The 26,362-nt window shown below is 36.3% G+C and overlaps 1 protein-coding gene across 4 annotated transcripts in view; it reads left to right on the plus strand.

The window, feature by feature from the left end:
* The window catches only part of LOC135841368 (rho guanine nucleotide exchange factor 10-like), a 201,234-nt gene that overhangs the window by 33,157 nt on the left and 141,715 nt on the right, over positions 1 to 26,362 (plus strand). For all 4 annotated transcript variants that reach the window (XM_065358304.1, XM_065358303.1, XM_065358305.1 and 1 more), the window contains one exon: positions 21,668 to 22,274. In XM_065358304.1, the coding sequence (XP_065214376.1) occupies positions 21,668 to 22,274 (607 nt within the window). The remainder of the gene's footprint in view (positions 1 to 21,667; positions 22,275 to 26,362) is intronic.

Consider the following 26,362-nt stretch of genomic DNA (forward strand, 5'->3'; position numbering starts at 1 on the left):
TTTAGACCAAATATATTGCTGGGTGATGGTTTTTCATTCATTTTTTTTCTAAATACGATTCTCCAGTGCTCCTCCAACCCCCCCCCTCCCCTTAAAATCCAAAAGTTACGAAATACAGGGTTTCTAGCAGATTGCTAATCTTGAAAGTCCTGCTCTTGTCCTGCTTGTCTTTTGCTTGTGATACCTGATTTTCTGCTTTTTATCAAAAAATCATAATTTTTTTTGATCAGACTTTTTAATTTTTAAATTCATATCTTCCTATAAGTTATTGTAAAATTTTAAAAAAATTTCAATTCGTTGCTCTATTAGGAAAAGGTCGTAACTACATGAAAGTTGATTTCTCAGAAAACGCATTTTAATTTTTAAGAGCATTCTATCAAGTACACTTGATAGTTTTAGATGAGGTAAGAGAACATTTGGTTATTGCAATAATTTTCCTGCTAATTTTCAAAATAAACATCCTGGTAGCACTGATTTTTCATTTTTTTATTTGAGGAACTCTGAACTGAAAAAAGTAAAATTCAACAAAGGAACTTTCACCTTAAGTCAAGCTTTTTTCATCAAAAGCCCATAAGAAATACACAGGAACAATATCCTTAAGGTGATGAGGTTGATTTTCTGCAATTTGTCAGTGAAATGACGTGAAATTATTTGTTTATAATGACTTTTCTTACCAACAAATTACAAAAATCAAAAGAAATATGTTCAATCTGAGAAAAAATATCATTTAGAACCTTTTCATTGTAACGGTTTTGAAAACGTGTATTTAAAACCATTTGTTTTCGGCTATTACGAGAACAAAAAACATCGAAATTCAATTTCAAGTGTTGCATCATGTAGAGGACAAAATTCTCTTTCCAATGATACCACTATCTCATTTTTTATAAAAATTGTAGTTACGACCTTTTCCTAATAAAGCAACGAATTTCTCTATTTGCAACTTTAAATTTCTTTGGCAACTTTTCCAAATCCTACTTTTTTCTGAAATTACCAATCTTGCCTTTTGCCAAAAATTTCCAAAAATACTTCTGTTTTTAAAAATTGATGAAAACTTTCGTTTAAAAAAAAAAATGAATTGCTATAAAATGTTGTTTTTAGTAATAGTCGGGGGGCCCGCATAATGATCACTGGCAACCCCCTGCCGATCCTCCAATAAATTTTTTAAACTTTAAATTTCCCCAAAATTTCATCAAATTAAAGGAGATGGAAAGCTGAAATCAACTATGCACTCCAATTTTAACACCCTCTGAAGACGGCATAGGACGAGTTCAAGTAATTTTGGAGCCTCCAGTGACTTTTTGAAAGGTTTCATGGCGATTTTAGGAGAATTGAAATTTCCAAAAAGTAGCTGGAAGCTTCAAAATCACTTGAAACCACCATCACACCATGCAGTCGACTTCATATTATTGTATTAAAATTAGTTTGCAGAGTAAATTTCGGCTTGCTAACCCCAAGTTTCAAAAATGTACTGGAGGCTCCAGTAATTTTTAAAAAATTGCTGGAGGCTCCAAAACGTCTTTAAATTTACTTGTAGTCGACTTCATAGCGTATTGAAATTAGTTTGCAAAATAAATTTCGGCTTTACAACTCCAGTTGATGAAATTTTGTGGGAATTTCGAGTTTCAAAAATCTACTGGAGGCTCCAGTTGTTTTCAAAAAATCGTTGGAGGCTCCAAAACGACTTGAAATTTACCTGCAGTCGACTTCATAGCGTATTGAAATAAGTTTGCAGAATTAATTTCGGCTTTCCAACTCCATTTGATGAAATTTTGTGGGAATTTCGAGTTTCAAAAAATCTGCTGGAGGCTCCAGAACTGCTCAAAATTGTTTGAAACAGTTTTCAATCGATTTGGCAGGTCGAAAATAGGGTATATCCCAAATTTCAGCTTTCTAGGTCAATTTGGTAAAATTTTGATTTTTTCCCTCATTTTTGGCATAAATTTGATTTTCAAAAATTCACCAAAAATCGAAAAAGGCACTTTAGCACTTGAAGTTTTGACAGGTGATTAATTTTTGCCTGCTCTTTCGATCAACCTTTGTACGGTTTAAAAAATTTTATGCTAGTCCTATGTTGAAACGCAAAATCTGCGATTTCGGCTGACCTTTCAATCAAAAATGGTCGCCATTTTGTTAGTAGGGTCACCTTTTTTTTTAGGACAAGGGCTAGAAATGCTCCTTAGGACTCCCCCTTTAAGAAAAAAGCTGTCCCAGAGGATCGGCAGGGGGTGCAAGTGATTCTTATGCACCCCCTGGGCCCCTCTCCCCTCCAACTATAATCACGAGTTATAGATTTCAAAAAATGTTACTTTTTTCTCCAAATTGACCAAAAGTCTTGCTTTTTGCCAAAAATTTCCAAAAATTGTAGCTTCTTGTGTAATAATTTGAAAAGTCTCGATTTTTCTAAAAAAAAAATCCGAAAAAATATCTTCAAATTTTTTTGATTTTTGCCAAAACTATCAAAGTACTTTTTGAAAAAAATTCAAATTTTCGCTTTCTAGCAAAATTTGTGTGTCACTATGTCTGTCAATATGTATCCAAAAAATCCTGATTTTTCTCAAAAATTCTCCTTTTTCAGCAAAAACGCTAAAAAATTGTTGTTTTTTTTTAAAAAAAATTCCCAGATTGACTCAAATGACTATTTTGCCAGTAATTGCATCAATTCTCATTTTGGCCACGTTTTTACAAAATAATTTCAAAATTCTTCGGAAAATATTTCTTCAATTCTTATGATTAAAACTCGTTAAAAAAATTGTTTCTTTTAATAAGATTTTCAACAATCAACTCATCATAATGCAATAAACCTGCAACTTGATAATTTGTCCTTCGTTTTTTTCATGTTTATACCTCTCGTCACACTACATCATCTTACCCCATTTTTCGGGCATTGTTCCTCGGTAGAATTTATCATCCGAAATTGCGCGAGGAATAAAATACATAAATATAAAACGCGAGCAAATAAACATGGAAATGACGAAACTGGTATATATATTATTTCGTCGCAGTTGCGAGACTGCAGATGATAATAATGGAAATCAGGCAAAGACTGTCGCCAAAATCGTCGTCATGTGGCGACGCAGCAATATGATGAGCAGGATATTTATGGGTAGAGGTACCTCATTTTGTTCGTCGTCGTCGTCGGTCGTGTTCAAGAGTCGCAAGGCTGAGAGTGAGAGGATAAGTAGGTATTGCACAGCCACAGCGACCATCTTTTTTCCTCTTATTTTCTTGTCGGGGTTTTCATCTCGGTTGAACAAAAAAAAAAAAGGAAAGAAAGAAAAACGCGTCGACTCAGCTCGTTTTTACTTTCAAATTAACAATTGGAATTGTAAATTGGCTGGGAAAATTTAATGACTCTGGGTTTTGTTTACCTTTGGGAAATGTTACACTATAGGTACTCGTCGAGTCGTGTTCTCTCTGTGTGCAAGAAAATGGAAGGAAAAAAAAAGAAGTCGTGGTAGGTAAACGTATGCATAAATTTAAGAAGTACCCACTACCTAGCTACCTGGTGTGTGGTATCGGGCTTATGACGAGAAAAGCAACCTTATCAATGAGAAAACCTTTGCAGGCGGAATTGAATGAAAGGTAGGGCAAGAGGAGGAGGAAAAAAGGATATTTTTGCGTTATCTTTTTCATATACCGGTACAGTTTGGGTACATGTTGGTAATAAGTACCGGTACTTGAGGAATTCTATATTGTATGGTCGTCATTATAGCGTATATGCCTTCTTGGAAGAGCCTTTGCCCCCCTATTTTTGTCGACCTGCTTAGCTCATGTGTACGTAATAAAGGTTAGGAAAGGGTAGCTCGAGCAGGCTGGCAGTAGAACTTCGATACACCAATTGTAACGTTTTTTATACTTCTTGCCTTTATCGGTGTTGCGCGGAATTACCTCAACGAGAAAGTCATTTTGAAGGATTTTTTTTCATTAGCTTGCTTTTTTCGCTGATATTTTTATAGTCGTTGCGGTTGAAAAGCCAGACTACGTGAAGAGGAAGCTTGTTAACATAATACGCCTGTAACGTAAGGGTCGTCGTGGGATGTTTTTTTGCTACTTGTTGTTACTGTGCTGCTTGGCTCGGAGATTGTATAGCATTTTGTACGTCGTCCTCGTCCTCGTCGTCGTCATCATCATGCTGTATTAAAAACACACGTAGACGTACTTCGTAGTCTAGTACATAGAAACGCATCAACTTCCTACAGTCCTGTAATAAGCCTGTATGTTTTGTTTAGCGACGAGTGAGAGAAAAATAGCATTATTATTATAAGTGTTCCATTGATAGGGTGAAGAAAAAGACAAACGAGGGTGAGAGGTGCACACTGCACACACACTATAGACAAGTTTAATGGAATTTCTAAAAACGGAGAAGAGACGTAGAGTTGGGCTCGATAGGATACTTACCATATCGTATAGCTTTCCTTTGCTTTTGCAAGAGTTTTATTTTCATTTCCCTCCCTAAAATGAATACCTACTCTATTCTGTGTACGCCTTTGTAATCGATATCGCTCGTTAAAATTGGACAAACTAATGAAAAAACACCGAGAGGGCTTCTTTTTCTGCAATTTTTTTCCCCATCTAATACTCGAACGTGTAGTGGTTTTGTGCGCTGAGAAGGCGACAGAGAGAAAGTTGATTTTAGCAGTAATGGTTTTAAAATCCCTTTCGTAATTAAATTTTTGCGGCATGCAGAATCTCTCGTCGTTGACCCGACGCGACCGTTCTGAGCGAATTCGAGAGAACGACAGCGAATATCTTCATCTGTTCGAGTGCAAATGTTGATTAACGATACCTCCCCCACCCCCTGGCCCCTGTTGGAAAAAAGGGTGATGACGGTGCAGTGTATCGATAGCGTGCTTTTTTTCCCTATGTATTTCTACATCGGGTATATAGGCAGGTGATGGGATCGGTGTGGAGTGCGGGGTAAAGACAAACAATGGAAATAACGGGTAGGATTTTGTTTTAATGCGAAATTAGCGACGCTACGATGATGGGTTTTTCAATGAAATTGGCCTGGCTGCAGTGTATTTCAGACAAAAGTAGCTACGCGAGATTCCAGATGAACCGAGAGAAGCCAATGGTGATGGTTTAATTCTTGTTTGAAATGAAATGTACGACTGAAGCGAACGAATTGCAGGATTCAGATGTGTATTGGTATTTTTTTTGAATATTTTTCAAATACAAATATGTATCTGTCAAAGGGAAATCGCAAGTAGACAACTTCTATACTAATAATTTTTTTCAAGATATAAATAAATTATCTACGAGTCAACACTCTGAGAAGGCGAAAAAATCGAGATTCAAGAAAATTTAGGACACATTCAAAATACTAGACTGCTAGAACATCAAATGGCAGAATTATAGTCGAGATCACAAAATGGATTGTTCAAATGGCAGATCCAATATCAATAAATTCGTAAAAAAAAGTCCTTCCTGGCCCAAATTTGAAAAATTTTGGAGGTGGGGACTTGACGGGGGGGGGGGGGGTGATCTGAAAATCAAATTGATATTCGAACTCAACAACCTCGAATTAAAGGCAATCGACGTGCAAAAAAATAAAAATTTTCCAAGGTGTCCACTGTCCAACGAAATTCAAAAATAAAACAGCAAGATTTTAATGCGAATTTCTTTGGACATTCCAAGACTTTTTTCAGCAGATGGAGGTGTCAAAAATATGTTTTAAATCTAAATTTTTCGTTGGCACGACATTATTGTAAGTTGTAAGGTGGGCGAGGGTGAAAGTTTTACATGTTCATTTTTTCCTTTTTCAAAATTTGTTTGCATAATTCCAAAATCTTTTCAAGGGGGGAGGGGTGGGTAAAAATACCTTCACTACCAATTTCAATACTGCAAATTATTTCTTCAGAACTGCTCTAGCGAGGGGGCGGGGGGACTTGACATTTTTGGAAAATTTTCATGAGCTTGTAGGATATAAGAATAAGCATTTTTATTGTATTTTCCAACAGAATTTATTTATAAAAATGCAATCAATCCTTTTTTTAAAACAAAAATGAACACCAGGACAGGAACGCATGGTAGGTACGTCTTTGATTTTTTTAGTAACCAAAAAAGGTCGAAAAAGTAACCAAAATGTAACCAAAAAAGTGATAAATCGAGAGCAAAACATTTCCATGTAGGTATCTAGAAAAACATCACCGAAAAAAAAATTTCAATGTTTCGGTTTTTCACATTTCAAAAATTAAAAACTATTTTGGAATTTTTTGGTAAGAAAGCGAGGCAACAAAATGAGAATTAATGAAATTTCTGGTAAAACAGTCAATTTTTGGCAAAAAGCAAAACTTTTGTACAATTTTTTTAAAAAAATTTAATTTTTTCAAATTCAAAAAAAAAACTCGATAATTTTTTAACAACTTTACTAAACAACGAGAATTTTTTCGCAAAAAAAGCAGGATTTTTTGCGGACGAGTAATTGGCAGAAAAGTGATACTTTTCGTCATTTTCTGGCAGAAAAACGAGTTCTGGATATTTTTTGGGAAAAATGTAAAAATCTTAAGCAAATATTGCTAAAAAGCGAAAATTTGGATTTTCTATTGAAAAGTACATTGACAGTTGTCAGTTTTAACAAAAATCAGAAAAATTGGAAGATATATTTTCGGATTTTTTTTTTTTTAACGAGACTTTTTTTCATTTTTTAGATGAAAAAACGAGACTTTTTAACTACATATTACACAAGAAGCTACAATTTTTGAAAACTTTTTTGGTCCATTTGTGGAAAAAAATAACACTTCTTGTTTGCAAAAAATCTTGCTTTTCTGCTTTTTTTGATAGAAGCTTTCTATCGCAATTTTTTATGCTTTTCCTCCTATTTTTTTCAATAAAACATTCAAGTTTTCTATTCGTTTTCTATTTTTTTCTATATTTTGAATTTTTTTTTTTGAATTGAAAAAACCTCCTTCACCTTCTCGCGAAATTGAAATATGAAAAAAATTTCTTGCCAAATGTCCTACTTTTTCCCAAAATTGTAAAAATTCTGCTTTCTTATGAGAATTGCGGAAAATGGAGCCAGTTTTTTGCGAAATTTGAAAAAAATTCTACTTCTTGGTCAAAATTGCAAAAAAAAGTCTCGCTTTTTTTCATTTTTTCAATCGAACTTTGCAGTTTCTATTTATTCTCTTTTTTCAGAAATTTGGTTTTTCGATTTTCTTTTTTTCTATTTCCAAATCGAAAATGTTTTTTAAAAATAACATTTTGAATTTCGTACCTTCTCTTTCTCTCACGCCTCTTTCTCCCACCCCTCCATCTCTCTCCTGCCCCCCCCCCCCCGCTCACCCCCAATAAACATTGAAACATTTAAAACATTTCTTGTTGAAAATTCTGCGTTTGTCTTACTTTTGCATAAATTGTCTTGTTTGTTGAGCACCTTGAAAATCATTGTAAATCACTAGAACTTGATGCCATTTTTGTAAAATTTTGTAAAACAAGGCGAAAATTTCGTTCTTCTTCGTTGGAAACCGGTCAAACAAAACGATACAAAACCACAAAATAAAAGCATTAAAATTTAGAATCATTGAAAAATACTCAAAAGTAATAACGACGTTTTATTGACATTTGACAAAATGTCACAAAACTTGTACAAAACATTGTTAAAATTACTCGAAGAACACGAAAGAAGCATCAAACTCATGGAAAATGAACCAAAAAATTACGAAAATCCATCTAAATTAATCAACACTCGACAAAGCTTGTAAAAGTGTTGAAAACGTGTTTGAATGATGAAAAACATCGGGGAAAAAAATGATAAAATTATTGTAAATTTTCAGAAACTGTAGTTTCTGTATAATAATTTTGCATACTACCAAAACCATAAATTTGTTGAAACGACGTAAAAAACACGAAAAAAATTGATAAAAAAACTGAAAATTATCAAAAAGTGTTGCCATTTTTCAAAAATTTGACAAAATGCTGTAAGATTTCTAAAAATTGTAAAAAAAACATCGTGACGTGACATTAAAACATATCAACCAAAAAATGATAAAATTTCAGCTACATTTGACAGAATTTGGCAAAGTTTGCGTGAAAAATATTTTGAAAATAATGTTTCAATCACATAGAAATATTTTTTAAAAAATCATTAAAATCACTGTATAAATGACCGGAAACTGATAACATTTTAGTGGGATTCAACAAAACTTGGTAAAAATTGTATAATTATCAGCAAGAAACCTGTTAAAATGATTTAAAAAGTAATAAAATTAGTTAAGGTAAATTCAACAGAATTTAATAAAAATTCTACGAGAAAAATGTTTTATTTATTTATTTATTTCATTTAATGAGCCATATACAGCAACTTATCGGCTAGAGGCTCGTATTTACGAGTGAAAAGCTTAAAATTAGGTTATACAGGAAATAAAGATAAGTATGTACATACAATTTTAAATTTTTTTATCTAATTTTGTTGAGATTAGAAATTTAATTACTTCGTCTGTGCGAGAAGGGTTGTCAGAGAGGAGGACCTGTAGTTGGTTAGAACTTAGGTGTCTGGAGCGTTCATTCTGGTAGGAAGGGCAGTCTATTAGTAAATGAGCAATGTTTAGGGGGATGTTGTTGCATTCTGGGCATAACGGAGGAGGCTGTTTCGGGAATATGAATTGGTGAGTGAGAAGGGAGTGGCCAGTCGAAATGCCAATATGAAAACGCATTAAAAAAAAAAAACACGTGAATTACGAGAAACTGATGAAATTTTTGTAAAGTTTATAAAATTATGTACGTAAAAATTGTGTTGAGAAAAAAGCATTGAAATCTCTAAAAATCACCAAGAAATTTTAAAATGTCATTAAAATTTGGCGAGCGTAGAAAAAATTGTGAAAAACAACGTTCGATTTAATAATGATGAATAAATGAAAACATTAAAATCACTGAGCAAAAAATAGTAAAATTTCAGTTACCTAAAATTAATCCAACAACATGTTGGGAAAAAACTCTTGAAATTGAAAAAAAAATTATTTGAATCACGAATCAAATCACGACATTTTTGACCCAAATCGTGTGATTGAAACTAACCCCCAACCCTGGTGTTCAATACGTTCAAAAACATGTCATTTTGCATAACTTTGTATTTTTTTCCATCTGCGAATTGGTCCAATTGAGGGGGTGAAAGGGGGCTAGATCGAACAAATGAGGTCATCCACTGTTGGTGGGCTATTTATATTTGAGCATTGTTTTTGAATATTTTGAGCAAAAATTATGAAGCTCAACTTCATTGAAATGAACGATTTTTTTCGATGACTGGAAACGAATGGTGATAGTTACGAATTATTCTGGAGCTTCCAGTGAATTTCTGTTGGTAAAGACAGTCTGTTTCCACCTAGTTTGATAGTGAATAGTGAACAATTTTTTGCAATTATTTTTTTCCCATTTTGAGTAATGAATTTGAAGAAACTTTTTCTCATATCAAAAAATACAATTAATAATTTCTTCAGGTTCCTAAATCAAATCTCCATCCATCCTCGTCGAGGAGGGAAAAGCCTGACCTCGAACACCAGCACATCCTGATCGTCTCCGCGCAATGTAATTTCAATATACTAATATGAAAAGAAGAAAAAAAAAACACGCGGTTGAAAAGATGGTATCCGATACCGTAATCCAATTCACAACATAACACAGTAGATTCGAATCTATCTAACCTAGGCCATATTATTTAATGTCTTACAGTATCGTAATTCCAAAAGGAAGGAAAAAAAGTACACCATACATTATCAAAATTAAACTAACGGTAACCGTCGGTTAACTTTCAATTTTATTAATCAAAAAAAAAACAACACCAACATAGGATACGATTTACGACTAGAAGGCCTCCGAATCGGCAGCAAAACTAGGGGCACGAGGTGGTACATTTGGCCACTGCTTTATTCGATGCAAAACGCAATCAACGCGAAACCCATCAAAGCAGCTGATACGAGTATTTACACGCGATGCCGAGGCAAATAGCGGGAAATGAGGCAAGAGCTAAGGTACCATATAACATAACACAAACACACGCCAAAATAAAATACGAGTACGCAAATACGCACGAAAATAGCTAATTTTTTACCACAATCTCTGCCTTCTTCGTCTTCTCCATTTAGTTATACCCTGCAAACTCCCATCAACCGCTTGTTCGGCGTCGAAGACCGCGAACGTGCGAAATCAATTTCCTCGAGCTAATTACCAAAGAAGCCGAAGTGGTCTGAGCGCATCAACATACCTTTCTTGAATTTTCAACACCGAGGCACGTTCGCGTATAATCAGCTACAGATGTCTTAGCCAAAGACTTGTAGGTGGAGGGGCATTCGAGCAGAGTTCCGTCGCGTCTACCTTGCCGCGATACTGTGCAGAAAAAAAAGAGGAAACTGAAATACCTTAGACCTACCAACAACCAACGGTAAGCAGATGCGAGCTAGTTTTCGGCACCAAGATACATATTACAGGGTAAAAGTGCGCAGGTGTTTATACGTAGGTACAGGTCTAGGTACCTTTATGTGTACTACCTATGATGCATATTATAAACCCGAGTATTTCTTTCTTACTTGTTCGTCTTCGGATTGTTAATCGCCGCCGCCGTCGCCGCGACTATCGACTACACATGTCTAAAAATCTACTACTCAAAGTAGCTCCGGTTCTCTGGTTCTCTTCCTGCCAACCGGTGTATCTCTTCGAAGACGACGCAACCGTGAACCGAACGAAGGAAGAAATTCAAGAAAGGTTATGCTGCGGCCGTCGTTGATAGGGCACAGACCGATACCCATGCCCATCAAGCACAAAGATAACACAAGCCAGGAGGACGTGCAAGACGACGATGGATGACACTGCAACGGAAAAAAGAACTAGTTTCCGTTTTATAATTAAGTGGGGCTATGAATACCACATCGGTCGTTCTTTTACCAAAGTATTCCTACGACTACTATGTATACCTACGCTGTGTACTTCAAATTATAAATTCTCGTCATTATGTTGGACTTTGAAAAACGAAAATGTGATCGATTTATGGAATTTTGGTATGTATGTATTTTTCCATGATATACTCTGAGTCTGACATTTTAATATTATATCAGACTTTTGAAAACTTGAAAAATAAAATAGACCAATTTGTAACGTTTAGAGCATTTATTTGATTTTACAATATTTGATCTGACTTTTAAGAACTTGGAAAAAATTACAATCAATTCCTTACATCAAAGTATAATTTTATGAAAACTTGAAAAAAATTACTGTTATCTTTGAAATTTTTACTTGTACTAAAGTGGGCTTTTAAATTTATCAAATCTGACTCAACTCGAAACAAAATAAAATTATTAAATTGCTGAGAGACCCAGTAGGTAGACAGACGACCTTGAAAAACTAGGCAGACGGGTCAATGACCTCTTGAGGCTAGACATACGATCTTGAGAGGTCAGACTGTGAAGTCAGTGAACTGACCTTGAGAATCCACATAGACGGGTCAATGACCTTAAGAGACTAAGTGTTGAGAAGCCAGACAGACGGGTCAATGACCTCAATAGGCCAGACAGCCGCACAGACGATCTTGAGAGGTCAGACTGTGAAGTCAGTGAACTGACCTTGAGAATCCACATAGACGGGTAAATGACCTTGAGAGGCTATGTATTGAGAAGTCACACAGACGGGTCAATGACATTAAGACGGCATAGTACAGGCAGACACATGGGTCAACGGCTTCAAGAGGCTAACAGAGCAAAAAGCAGAACTTAGCAATTGTTGGCAAAAAAGTGAACCTTTTTTAGAAAAATGTTAAAAAGCAAGACTGTTTGGCAATTATTGACAAAAAGTGATATTTTTTCGAAATTTTTGCCGAATAAAGTCGGATTATTTTACAACTTTTTTACAAAAAAAACATCCGTTTTAGTCATTTTTGGCAAAAAAAAATCGAACTTCTGGGTACTTATTTTTTTTGTGTACAAGTAAGATATTTTTAGCAATTTTGCTAAAAAGCGATGGAGACATAAGAGACTAAGAGTACTTCTTTGCAATCTTTGTCAAAAAAGCGATACTTACTCACTTTTTTCCACTTTTGGCAATTTTAGACAATTCTTGGCAAAAAAGTGAGACTAGACTAGTGAATATTTTTTGGAAAAAATGAGACCAATTTGGAATTTGCGAGAAACCACAATTTTTAGCAAGAAACAATACTTTTTGGTAATAGCTTTGGAAAAAAGGGATTTATTACAATTTTTTTTTTTTACAAAAAGTGAGAGTTTTGATAGTTTTAGCAAAAGACAGAATTTTGTAACCATGACGCCGAAAACGTAGTTTACAAAGAATAAAAAAGTCTTATACTTTCACATATTATGCACTGTTAATATTTTAGTCATTTTTTCTTTTTTTTTTTTTTTTTTAAGAAAATAAGGCCCAGATTTGGAAAATTTGGTTTTTTGATTGCATATTTGAAACAAAAATCAAGATACCTAACCTTACAATTAGAAATCAAGATTTTGAAAAAAGTAATCAAAAGTGAGCCTCCAGCAAAATTTACTTCACAAACTAATTTCAATATACGAGATGAAGTCGACTGCATGGTGGTTTCAAATAGTTTAAAAGCTTCCAGCTAATTTTTGGAAATTTAAGTTTTCCAAAAAACGCCATAGGTACAACCTTTCAAAAAGTCGCTGGAGGCTCCGAAACGACTTAGTCGACTTCGTTACGTACTGAAATTAGTTTACAAAATGAATTTCGGCTTTCCATCTCCATTTGATGAAATTTTGTGAAATTTCAAGTTTCAAAAATTTACTGGAGGCTCCAGTATATTTCAAAAAGTCGCATGAAGGTTCCTAAACGACTTGAAATCCACCTGCAGTCGACTTCGTGGCGTATCGAAATTAGTTTGCGGAATAAATTTCGGCTTTCCGTCTCCATTTGATGACATTTTGGGAAATTTCGAGTTTTAAAAATCTACTGGAGGCTCCAGTAATTTTCAAAAAGTCGCTGGAGGCTCCAAAACAACTTGAAATCCACCTGCAGTTGACTTCGTAGCGTATTGAAATTAGTTTGCAGAATAAATTTCGGCTTTCCAACTCCATTTCATGAAATTTTGTGAGAATTTCGAGTTTCAAAAATCTGTTGGAGGCTCCAGAACTGCTCAAAACGGTTTGAAGCAGTTTCCAATCGATTTGGCGTGTCGAAAATAGGGTATATCCCAAATTTCAGCTTTCTTGGTCAATTTGGTAAAATTTTGATTTTTTCCTCATTTTTGGCATAAATTTGATTTTCAAAAATTCACTAAAAATCGAAAAAGGCACTTTAGCACTTTAAATTTTGACAGGTGAAATTTTTGCCTGACTTTCGATCTACATGGAACGCAAAATCTGCGATTTCGGCTTACCTGCAGTCAATCAAAATGGCCCGGGCCGTCATTTTGTAAGTAGGGCCACTTTTTATGACAAGGGTTATAAATGTTCCGCAGGACTCCCCCAAAGAAAAAAGTTGTGCCGGAGGATTGACCGGGGGGGGGGGGGAGTGCAATAAATTCTTATGCGGGCTCACCGACTAACATAATAATTATAATTATACTTTGCTCTCATTTCTCAAAATTTTGGTCAGTTTTTTGCTATTTTTCATTCACTAAAGTCACTAAAAAAAATTAAATAGTGGATTTCATGCCTGGGGCAATTTTTTTTCTCGGTTATTTAAGAAGCACAAAACATAGGAAATTAACTGAAAACTGAAAATATGTAACAGCAGTTTTGGTAAAAGTGCCAATTTATGTATCAGAAATTCTTGTGCTTTCCAAAGAAATCTGTGTACTATTTTCATGCCATTTTCGTACTTTGTTTTTCAAAGCATTGTCCTATGTACAATCTGAAAACGTTCAACTAGGCAACCACAACTCCGAGAACTTCTTCTTCCCTAATGTTAAGAACCTACAAAAAAATGTACAGTTGAATCGGAATTCCCATCACCTAAAAATTAGCTGATTTGATTCACCTCCTAGTTCGAGGTAATCCCAGACAACAATGTTTTCCTGTGTTTTGTTTTTTCGTCAACTGCTCAATTGGTAATTCTGTTTCACTCGCTGATTTCTCAAATTCCTCAATTGGATTGTATTTTTCTTTGATCGTGTTTGCTGTGAAATGAACAAAAAATAAGTGCAAAGTTTCAGCTGATACAACCCAACGACCAAAGTAATCTAGTAACTTCTCGGAACCGCTGCTGTCCTGCATCCTCCCTTCGGTTTTCTTTTCTTTTCCCATGTGACGTGGCTGAGCCGAGCTCGTGTTGAAATCGTAATCAAGATTTGGAGAAAAGTTGTGCAACCGAAGATATACGAAGATGACCTGTATGGTGTGTTGGTGTGCTACGCTGCTTTACTGCGTTTATAATGTAAGATGTGTGTGAGGTGAACTAGACGACAGACGAGAGTGAAAGATAAAAAGATAGGAGGCGCGTTACGTTGCGTTGATTTAAAAGAACAAAAGCCGATGTCATTAATCTTGTTAAAAACTCATGTGGCTGCCGCCGGGAAACCAAAGACGGTAACGTGAAAAGTATATATACGACGGTACACAGTGTACCAGTAAAAGAGTTTAATGCTCTTGATACCTAAAATACGTATACACGATACGTGTGGGTTTTCCTTCATGTATGCGTCGAGTCGAGTACGCTTTCTGTGTACGTATTACGAAGCGACTTACGCCAGATTACGAAGCAGCGTGGTAAAGATGTGGTAGTCTATATACGAAGATTCCGTTGTTGGAATGATACGGCATGATTTTCTATATGGGATTTGTCCGCCCGAACAAAAAAAGCAAAAGTTTTTCCTGTCGGAAGTTGAAGCGTTTGTTGCCGTATAAAAAAACAGGCTAAACAAACTTGAGATTACATTCTTATCACGTGTTTCTTCGAGTAGCTGAATGAAGAACTAAAATCTGATGCGAATTTGCAGTCTATAGTGTGTCGGAGTAGGATGTTTTGAGTATTGTAGAAGGTGTTTTTTTCTCCAATTCTCTTGGGTCTTGGTTTTTTACCGACTGTCTACCTTACCTTAGACATAGAGGATGGAGTAATTTTTGTTAGTAGCCTCATCAGAATTGAAAAATAAGTCAGTAATCTAATTTGGAGAAATTAGTTGATTGAAAGAAGAGATTAATTACATCAATGAGTATTTTATGCATCCCATTAAATCATTTTTAAAAAAATTTAGTTCCGGAAGTACCCAAGGATCTTCAGAGAGAAGCATTTTGAAAAAAATTGTGTTTTTTTCGCTTATGGCTTTAACAGCGGTCGAGTCCACCGGCCTACTCACACTGGAGGAAGCCAATGAGACATATTTCTACAAGGCCCCTAGTTTGCACTGTCACACTGTGTCAGCCAAGACCTCAGAATGTCTGCTGGAATAGCGAGGGACTTCATCCGCCACTTTGGAGGTAGAGAGATGCTGCTGCCCAACCTCTCAATGTGGGGGAAGTGGCAACTCTGAACCGTAAAATCGAAGGAAGAGTGAGCTAGGGTCACTACATAATATTCTGCATCATCACTTACATAAGGTGCACCGGGGTAAGTCCGAATTACCACTCTAGTGCCTACAGGTTTGCACATTCCGAATTACTACCCAGCAGTGACTTGAGGGTACTACCCCTTCTTCACCATGACATGAAAATTTTTGGAATTCAGTTCCATTTCACATGTTTTTAAGGTTCAGTTGTATTTTGTTGTTGTTTTGAATTTGTTTTCAAATACTTACTTACAGATTTTCTATCTTTTAGTTTTTCTCATATGTGTCATTCTGTAGGTAATGGGCCCATTTAGTCGCTTATTCAAAGGTCAATCAACAAGTAAGTTTCCCTTGTTCAGAAAATTAGGAAGGGAAATACCTAGGAACTTGAAATTTTCAGGGAATCTTGCTACAACCTTTGAGCACCACTCTGAAAAATTTTATTCTGATCCGTTCAGTTGTTCGTTTATAATGAGAGTTTGAAGATGTGGTAGGAGTTTTATAGCGGGTCCGAGTTGAAACTTAAGTTGATTTCATGATGAGGATTGTGCTAAATTTGCGAGGCATAGTGATGCACTCAACCCTGTTTTTGGTTACCATTGTGTTAAGGAACTTGTTTACATCATTCATACACAAATTCTGACAATTCTTTTGACATGCAGCAACATGAACAGTGAAATTTTGTTTGTGATGCAGCACATTCAAATTTTGCAGTATTGAAAATGACTTTCAAAGTTCAATAATGTTTTTTAGGCAGTCAAATATGAAGCATCATGCTCACATATGATGTTTTTGATACTGATATTAAGATTACTGTGTATAATTTCATCAATTTTGGCTGCTGAGTTCGTTTTTGAAACACTAGTTGTGCAACCTAACCTGTGATCACTTATCACACTTGTGCGCTCCCGCTGGATTTTCAGCACCACTCACATATTGTTCAAATTAGGACAATTTTTTCTTCATGGAGGATCAGTAGGCATCTGTAAAAATCCATTGACATATTTTTTTCGAAATTAAAAATTTTTTTTACTCCTTGTTGAGCCACTTGAACCTTGGACAATGGACATGCTATAAAACTCCTATCACATCTTCAAACTCTCATTATAAACGAACTACTGAACGGATCCGAATAAAATTTTGCAGAGTGGTGCTCAAAGGTTGTATCAAGATTCCCTGAAAATTTCAAGTTCGTAGGTATTCCCTTCCTAATTTTCTGAACAAGGGAAACTTACTTGTTGATTGACCTTTGTATTTATCGAGATAATTGTGTTTTTAGTGAAAAAGTCGAGAGAATCAATAATCCAGGTTTTGATGGATTTCGATGTAGAACTTATCCAACTATCGCGTGTTAAAGTATCAAGGCCGCAGGTGCGCCCCAAGCGGAGAAAAACGGAACTAAAGTTTTTCTAAGAAGGGCCCATTTGGTCGATTTTGTTTTTTCGCAGTAAATTCACTTCTGAAAAACTACCCTCTAAATTATACTGCACCTAGTCATCAATGGCTACATGTATACCACTCAAAAATACGAACTTGCTAGCTGCAGCAGTAGTCGTGTGGCATTAGTAATGGTAATGGATTACTAAACCGGAGGCCAGGGTTCAAATCGCACCTCTGGAAGAAATTTTTGAAAATTTTTTGGTTGCATTTTGACAGAAAATATAATTTAATCATTTTTTTCTGCTTTTGAACAGAGTAATGAATTTTTATGCAAAATTTTAATTCATTAAATCATTGTTTTTCAGGCTTAAAATGTTCATAAACATGAAAAGATTGAGTAAAAAAAATCGCTATTGCAGGTGGTTAGTAATATTTTACATCAGAAACAAATAATCTTCAATTTTAGGTACATATAAAGGTTTTGGGATTACAAGAAATTTCAGGTTTTTTCAGAAAAAAAATTTTAATGGCGATTTTCTCAAAAGTAGAGGTTTTCAAATTTTTAATTATGTATTTTTTTGGAGGATTTTTTTGCACTTTTTGGGCTTCTATCCAGCTGATATGATTGCTTCGGAGGTCCACTCCCCTCCACCCATAACTCAATACCGACCAAATGGCCAATGGGCCCTTACCTGCAGAATGACACATATACTGGATGAACCTCAGAACACTTTCTATTTTATTCCACTGAGTGAAAGCTAATGCACCAATCATGCTCGAATGTTAACCATAGGTAAAGAACCCTTATGGGAACCTACATAATAAATTTGAGCCATATTGGTTCATTTGTAGGAGAGTAACAACCAGTCAAAGGTGAAATTGTGAAAAAGTTATTTGGACTTACCCCGGTGCACCTTAGTACAATGGACGTATATTACAGCACTACCCTAAGCTGAAGGATGGAAGAAACCTATGGTATGTGTCCATCCTCAGCATTCAAAATTACTCCAACTTTATCCATTATGTAAGGTGCGGCCAAGTGTTCCCACTTTCACACGTATGAAATCATCCTTTTGGACAATCCTGCTGTAAGAGATCTCTTTCTGAGGTACTTAAGGGTACAGTGGTGCCCAGAGACCTCCTAGGTCTACCCCAAAAATGGGAGATGGCTTGGGGATCACTCCAAATCTACAGAAGGAGGGAAATGGGCTACATCCTAGGGTGACCACTCCCTCAACCATTGACTTTTTAGATATGGACTGCTAGCGGCCCATAAGCTTAACATACGGCTATTGTCTTGAACATAGTAAGTCGAGGGTTGCGGTCTGCGCATGCGCCAACTCAACATGTTACGTTATACCACCCAGGTATGGTTACACGGAGGTGTGGGAGGTATAACATTGTCACCTGGTACGACTGAATGTGAGTGCAACGTCATTTTTCAGTTCCGGCATGCGCAGAAGCCAAACCTTGACTAACTGATGAACTATATTCAAGACCATTGGCTTATGTACCGCTAGCAGTCCATATGGGTGGGTGGGTCAGCAGCCCCAACCAAAACTGCCCCCCACTTATCCAGGTTCAAGGACCACTGGGTAGCCAAACCACCCCCTCCCCCTCCTTGTTTTAAGCAAAATTGAAACACTCTCAATCTCCGCTTAGCTTAAATTATACATAGTTTTTATAGCTAATTTTTAGTATTAGATTTGTCATTTAGTATTAGCTCTCCCCTAAAATTAATATTGTACTGGTGCTAGGTCCAGCCCCCTCACCGCAGTGGTTGAGTCAGATACAGTTTTCAATGAGTGTGTGTTTTCAGACCTGAGGAAGGACTTGTGGTTGAATCAGACACAGTTCTCAATCTGTGGGTATACTCATATCCGAGCTAATACCTCCGATTATGTGAGACGCAGTTTCAAATTCAGTTTTTCCAAATATATCGCCAAAAACCAACTGGAAATCTACTCTACTTCAGGTCAAATTTTCGCCTTTTTTGAGTTTTCATGCCTCTTTCGTACGGGTAAACATTCTGCAGTTAGATGAGCTTTGGACTTCACGTAGCAGGTTAGGCAATAATTCTTTCAAATTTCAACATACATTTCCCCAATTTATAATGTTTTCTAAAATTCAGCCATTTTCCGAGCTCTAGAACCACCATGAAACCGTCAAAAGCCAGAAAATCATTTCAAAACTCTATGAATATAGTTTTTCATTCAGGTGATATCTCGGTATCTTGGGCAAGATAGTCAAGTACATAGAAAGGTATAAGTTATACCTGATCACACACTCAGATAACATCAACCAAAAGTGGGATACGATGTTTCTCACATATGCATACGCATAGACTCACGTATAAAATATAGTATTGCTCTGGCAAGTTCCAACTTCCAACTCCCGCGGCGACAAAAAAAAAACTCCAGGTACATAACTCGCTCTCTAGAATTGGATTCTCTTATACTAATACCACCACGACTTATATATACTCGTATTTAAAACACATAACACATATACTATATCGTACACACGGCCACTGCACTGTTCTTACGACCATAATATACTCTCCTCTTCACCTTCTTCGCGCTTCTTTCTAGTTTGAAATCAAGGCGTACCGCACCGACATGGGCATCGGCATCAGCATACTGATGATTATAATCCTATAGCCGTTAGTTTTTCTCGTTGTGATGTGTCCACTGTGCTGGCAAACGCAAAGCTTGGATGGCGTGGCGAGCACCATTCCACAGCGTCATTACCATTAAAATGATTGATATTATTGCGCTGCTGTCTTTAATTTGAAACGATAAAATTCCCTTAGTTTTTACCAACTACCTAGTCGCGTTCGTTTGCTCGGATAACGAGAAATTATGGAGTGTAGTTGGTGTGGTATACGGATTCAACGTGGTATAGCTTCAGCATAAGACATGGGAAATTGGGAAGGAGTGATGAGGATGTAGAAAGAGGGCTCTTTGCTTAAAAATTGATCTTAAATGGGAGAAAACTGAGCTTCAAGTTTGAAAATTGAAAAATTTCTCTATTATTTTTGATATACCAGAGGAAGGGGATCCATAAGCTTCTTACGAAGATTTGAATTATTCAAAATCAGGGGGGTCTAACTGAAATCCATGAGGCCAAATTTGCACTTTTTTCGAACCTTCCCCCTCCCCCTCCCTCTTGATTTTTTGGGTGGGGGTGGAACTATGGGTAGATTCGACGACATTGACGCGGTACGAAATTTTGATTTCGGAGTACGAGAAAGGCACGAGAAGAGCACGAATTTAGCTTTATGGATTTTAATCGACACCCTGTTGGTATGTATGCTTGGAATTGGCTCTCGTCCTCGCAAAACGGTTGCATTTTTGGTTGAAATATGATTTTTAGAAAACATAATAAGTTGGGCAAATTCGTACTGATGTTCTCGAGTTCCACGTACTTAGCTACTAAAATTTTTCTGAAACTGAGTCATGTGACAGGAAAGAAATTCAAGGTCTATGAAAACTCATTTCACTCGAGCTGGTTTATTTTGCGACATCCGATTAATAAAAAAATTACGAAGGAATACCGCAACTAATTCGTGATTTAATTCTCTGCATCGGAAGAGTCACCTGTATGTGGACTCGCAACCATCTCACCTCCTACGTAGAGGTAAAAATAAACGAAGCGAATTATAAAAAAGTAAAAAAACAGTCTACTAATTAAACGGTGTGCGCGGAGTAGCTCGTTGAAAAACCATAAAAAAAATAGCGATTTTATACTAAAAAAAACGTCGTCTACCTCTTGTGGAGCAGCAAAGGAAGTAATTATTATAAATGTACGAACGCTACTACTTCCAACTTATAAAACTACAGAGCTACAGCACATCGACGATGATGATGATGACAACTACGAATCGTTGGCGTGTAACAGCTGAAGACGAAATTTACATTTTAATTGTCGCATTCTGGTCGGAAAAGAGCATCTGGATGAATCGACGTTTAATCCAGAAGGCTTGAGAATGAGTCGCGACTCAGATTACTTTACGTCTTATACCGCGCAAGATGAGCTCTCTAGCTCGTGTATCAAATAGAGGGAAAGAGAGAGAGAGAGATGTAGAGAACTAGGAAAAGGTGGTTTTCTTTGTCTATCTATGGCTGTGTAATGTGTACGTGGTAACGAGTACCAGTACACGTAGGTATATAATTTAAGATACCAGTATGCCTTTTTTTTTTTTTTTTGGTTAGATGGCGGAAGAGAGGCGCAATCTGTGCACTGCTTACAAGATGATTGTAGGATGACTGAGCAAGTGCCTAGATGGAGCAGGGTAGTAGGGGGTATGGCGTCAAGGCTCGTACGAAATCATTGTGTATGGCGTATAATTAAACGTTAACGAGTTTCGATTACAAGCGTATTTTACATAATCGATATAAATTTGTCATGAGTAATTATTCCACGAACGAGAAGAGACGAGAAGGGTGCCCATATATGTGATGGAGTGTCGAGCATGGTTTGTGTGTGTAATTATTGTTACGATGTGTTCTTTTTTGTTAAGAGTTGATTGGATAGGACTTAGAAGGAATGATTTTTATTTGGAAATTGGAAGGTTAACTGGTTATTTATTGAGCTTCCAAGATGAGTTCGAAGCTTTTCCAATGCTCAAGTGAACCTAAACAAAAATAAAATTTCTTCAAGTCCCAATTTCTTACCCAAAAATTGCTCAAAAGTTTCTCTTTTTTGTTTAAAAATTCCAAAAATTTGCCAAAAATCTAAAAATGAACTAGTTATTAATTAGTTTTTAGCTATTTCTACTTTCGTAAGCTCTACACTGATTTGATCGACTGTAAAAATTAATCATCCTGTATTTTTCATTTTGCCCTACAGGTAATTGATGAACACGGACCATCGACACCTTCGGCACACCGGATGACTTCTTCCAGCAGCGAACCGCCGCATCACTATGCCGCTGGACCCAGCACGACCGCCGGTAGAAAACCATTCCTACGATTCCCTCCACCTCCTCCGTACCCTCCGGGCCCAGGACCGTCGTCCGAGTACGCATACGCGTACTACGAACCAGGTCTTCCGGGTCCGGGCCCCGGACCACATTCCAAGAAACACAGTTACATTACAAGATACGGTACGGAGGAGAATATTTACGAAGAGATAAGTCCTACCAGACTAGAGGAGGAAGTACGATATGTACATTCGAGGCATTTGCAAGTGCTAGATGAGCTGAATTTGACAGTCGAAGCGATGCTGATGCCACAACCTTCGGCTGTCGCAGCTCTCAACCAGGAGGGCACAGCGGCTGATGATTTGTCGCCGGCTAGCTGCAGCCTGGATAGTGGGTTCAGCGGTAGTAGTAGCGGTACTAATAGTTTAGGGAGGTCGTATACCCCTAAACAGAAGAAACCACCGCAGCGGTTTTGGAAGAAGCTGTCGACGTTGGGGTCTACTTCGAATTGCAGTAAAATTGTTCCGCCTTCAGGTGAGTTGATTTTTTTGTTTTTGGATTATTTTGATAGTTTTTTAATACCCAATGTTGTCCCTTTACACCCCACCCCCTCCATTGACCTGTTGTTTTGACTGGTTTTGTTTGACGAAGAAATACAATATATTTAATGGGCACTGTGGTCAATCAACACTCAGTCATTTAAATAGCTCATTTGATATCATCTCGAACTAAAGATCAAGTCGGGTAATCCGAATCGGTGCAATTAATAAATCTTATCAGTAGTTCCCATTATTTGGGGAAGAGTCGAGAGAGAGGAGAACCTCATTTGAAGACCTTCTTGATTGAACTTGAAGTAATTTTGCAATAATGTTGTTGAAAAATGACTGGGCCATTTTGGAAAATTGCTCGGAATTTTTTGAAAATTTGTTTGGTAGTTTTGAAAAATTGTTTATCAAAGTTGAAAAACTACATTGTGGAGCAATAGTTGGTTATTTTGGAAAAAAAGTAATTTTTTCTGGAGGAAGATGAGTAATTTGAAAAAAAAAATTGATAATTTTGGAGGAAATGGGTAATTGGAGGGAGGTGGGGGGGGGGGTAATTTTGAATATGAGATTCTAGACCTTTCTAGAACAGTTTGAAGGTATCGATGCTAATTTTGAAACACTTTAAAATTTTAAAATTGAAAAATGACTCGATAATCTTGAGATATTTTGCAACAATGCTGGAAAATATAACGAGGCAGTAATTAAGGAAATTTAAAAAAATATGTGCTAAATTTGACTTTGATTAGCTATAAGCTAGAAAATTACATTCTAGAAAAATAATTGTTGATTTTGGAGAAAAAAAAGGGTAACATTGGAAAAAAGTTGGTAATTTTGAAGATTACTTGATAATTTTTAAAAATTATGTGCTGAGTATACGTGATTTTGAAAAATTACGAGTACCTTAAAGAATTTTAATATTGAGAAATTACTCGATAATTTTGAGAAATTTTGCAATTTTTTTTGAAAAATTACGGTGTTGTTTTTGAAAAATTAGGTACTATGTTATTTTTGAAATATGCTTTGTAATTTTGAAATTTGTTGAGAAATTTTTGGAAAAATGCTGGTGACTGTGGAAAATTTCTTGGTAATTTTGAAAATCTGTTAAACAAAGTTAGAAAATCACAATCTGAAAAAATAATTGGTTATTTTGGTAAAAATGTGGTAATTTTGGAAGGTTATGTTGTGGGTGATATTAGGAATTTATTTGGTAATTTTGTAATTGAAAAATTTTTCTGTAATTTCGAGAAATTTTACAATAATGTTGATTATCTTCTTGGTAACTTTTTTAAAAAAAAACGAATAAAAATCACTTGGAAATTTTGAAAACACTTAATTATAATTATTTTATATTTTAAAATTTGTTTCACAAGTTTAAAAAAATGTTTGTTAACTTTGGAAAATTATTTGGTGAATTTGGAAAATAATGAGGTGCAGGGTACCTATTTTTAGGAAACTACGGAACTTGTTCGGTTTTTTGGAAAATTTTCCGGTACTTTCGAAGGAAAACTTGATAATTTAAGAAAATTTCCACTTAATTTGAACAAATGCTTATTTAATAATGTGACTCATGAATTGGTGTATTTTCAAAGAAACTTAAACACGAATGTATTTTCGAATTTCGAAATCATGGATCTTGAAAATTCGTATTTTGAGAAAATTTTCTTCGGTTTGTTCTAAACATCGATAATTGAAATTAGTATTAATCAACTGCTGCCTTGGCTAGACTTTTCCAGTAAAATTTATAAATCAGTGATGCCTCTTTGAAAAATGCGTTGAATAATTTTGTTTATTGGCATCAAAAATTCTAAAAAATATACTTATGATCAATTGATCACTCGTTTCGAGCCAATCATTGCCACAGAACATCGATGCCTCGAAGCTCGACCGAAAATATCAGTTAATTATACAAATTCTACTATACACACTCCAACCAAATCTTCACGTTCGACCCCTTTTTCATATCAAATCCACATTTTACGCACCACACGTCAACCCAGATTTTCAAACCTCCCCTCCACGATCCTTTCATCCAGTCCCCATCATTGCAACACATCGTACAACTGTGCCATGAAAACACCACTCTCACGAACACAAACGTGAAAAAAAACGTACTTTTCGTCCACCACTTACCAAAATTAGTATCAGAAAATTGAACTTTCGCAATATCCACCCCTGCATCTTCATCCCTCCTCGTACGGCCAGTCGTTTTCTAGCAAATACGACAATAGCAGCAGTCAATACAACATGTGCTACCGTTGGTTGAAAATTTTCCATATGCAGGCAGATTTGAAACCATCTTGTACCCATACAATATACTCTCCTTGTCTACATACTCGTATACGCCTGTAATAACAATAAAACACACTCCTATATACATATACGTATATCGTATGTACAATGTACACTTTGTTGTAACGTTTTCATTAAACCATATATACGTTTCGTTTTTCTCTTATACATGGTACATTGGTACACATAACATAATGTATTTTTCTCTTTGCTGCTCTGAAACGCGATTTTCGCTTATAGCAGCTTTAAAATCACGCTTTGCAAACAAATATTTCCCAAATATTTTCGCTCACGTTTACTGTACGTACCACCAATCATCATCCCTGGCTGGCTTCTTTCTCTGTATCCAGCACAGCTTCGTCGTATTCGAGGCTGTTAAAACATCGCACACTGGGGTTGGAATGGAAGAGGCAAAAAGAGGTACATCGTTCGAATCCAAAACAGCATCGGTATAAAATGCTGGGTACAAAGCACGGAGAAGGGCAAATAACCCAGCAGCAAATATCAATTAACAAAGTTTTTCTCGAACGCCACCGCCATCCATTTTCAATGTGTCCCAATTTGATTTATACGAACGTGTCCGTTCATCCGTCCGTCGAACTTTGCCTCTTCTTCGCTCGTACGTACTTTTCTTTCCGCGATGCGATTTACCCAAATATATTTTTAGGGTTAAGGAAGCACCCTTTTCATCCCACTTCTGTTCACCTATTCGCAAATGTGCTCATTTCTCCGGTTACTCGATCGAAAAGGTGTTGGAATTCGACAACTTGTCGCCGCCGTACATTTATCAATGAGGGAGATAGTTGTGCAGAAGGGGTGAAGAAGCATCCCTATCTAGCGAAGGGTTTAAAAACTGCACTTTTAATTAATTTTTCTAACACGAAACGTGTGGATGGGATTTACACTTGGAAAAGCAAAGCTCTGTCCGAAGATTTATATAATGGTTTGCGAGTCACTGAATCAAATTTTTGACGAATTTTTGAAATGCTCGAATTTATTATTTCGAACATTTTGTCAAAACCGAATAAATTTTTCAAAACTACGCGAAAACTTTGAAATTAATAATTATAGTCTCCTTTTAGTCGAATAATTAAGCTGAATAACGATTTCGTGCATTAAAAATATAAAATTACCGTTGAATTATTTGTATCATCGAAGTGTTTTTCACTTACAAATGAGGTAGGTAATGCTAAAATAACGTTTACGAGCTCGAATATTACCCCAAATTACCCCTCTCTCCGTTTTAGTCCAACTGAAAGCCCAGCTGAATGACCACGGTCAAAAAGAGGAGAAGGAGGAGGAGGACGTGGGCGACTCGTAAGTCTACATAGATGCTTATGCAAGGGGAAATTAGCAGAATGAAAAAGAGTACACGTGATAAATGATTCGCAGTAACGAGAATTCGCCTCCAGTCAGCGCTGGTGGATGGGTAAAGGGAGGGGGAGGGGGTGAGGTGCGTCGGTGCCGTTGATGTACGTAGATTTACAACTCGGGGTACTATTTAGAAAAAGCTTTCACGTAAATGAAAATTGTACCGAGTTAATTTTCGCATCGTTGATAACATCTTTTTACGTGTAAATTTTATAGTAGCGTGTCCCCTTCATCGCCTTCTCTCGTCGTTCTCAGGCGTTTCGTTTCGTTAGCTGCGGATTGGAAGCTTTAAGTTGATGGCGAGTCGAGTGGAGGAGAGGGGGCAATAAGAGGGGTGCGTTTTCTCATTTAAAATTGACCTAATTTGCTGGAAATAGTCGCGAGAATTATACGTAGTTAGCCGGTGTTAATGGATTA

The sequence above is a fragment of the Planococcus citri genome, chromosome 3 (genome assembly GCF_950023065.1).
Source record: "Planococcus citri chromosome 3, ihPlaCitr1.1, whole genome shotgun sequence".
Taxonomy (NCBI): domain Eukaryota; kingdom Metazoa; phylum Arthropoda; class Insecta; order Hemiptera; family Pseudococcidae; genus Planococcus; species Planococcus citri.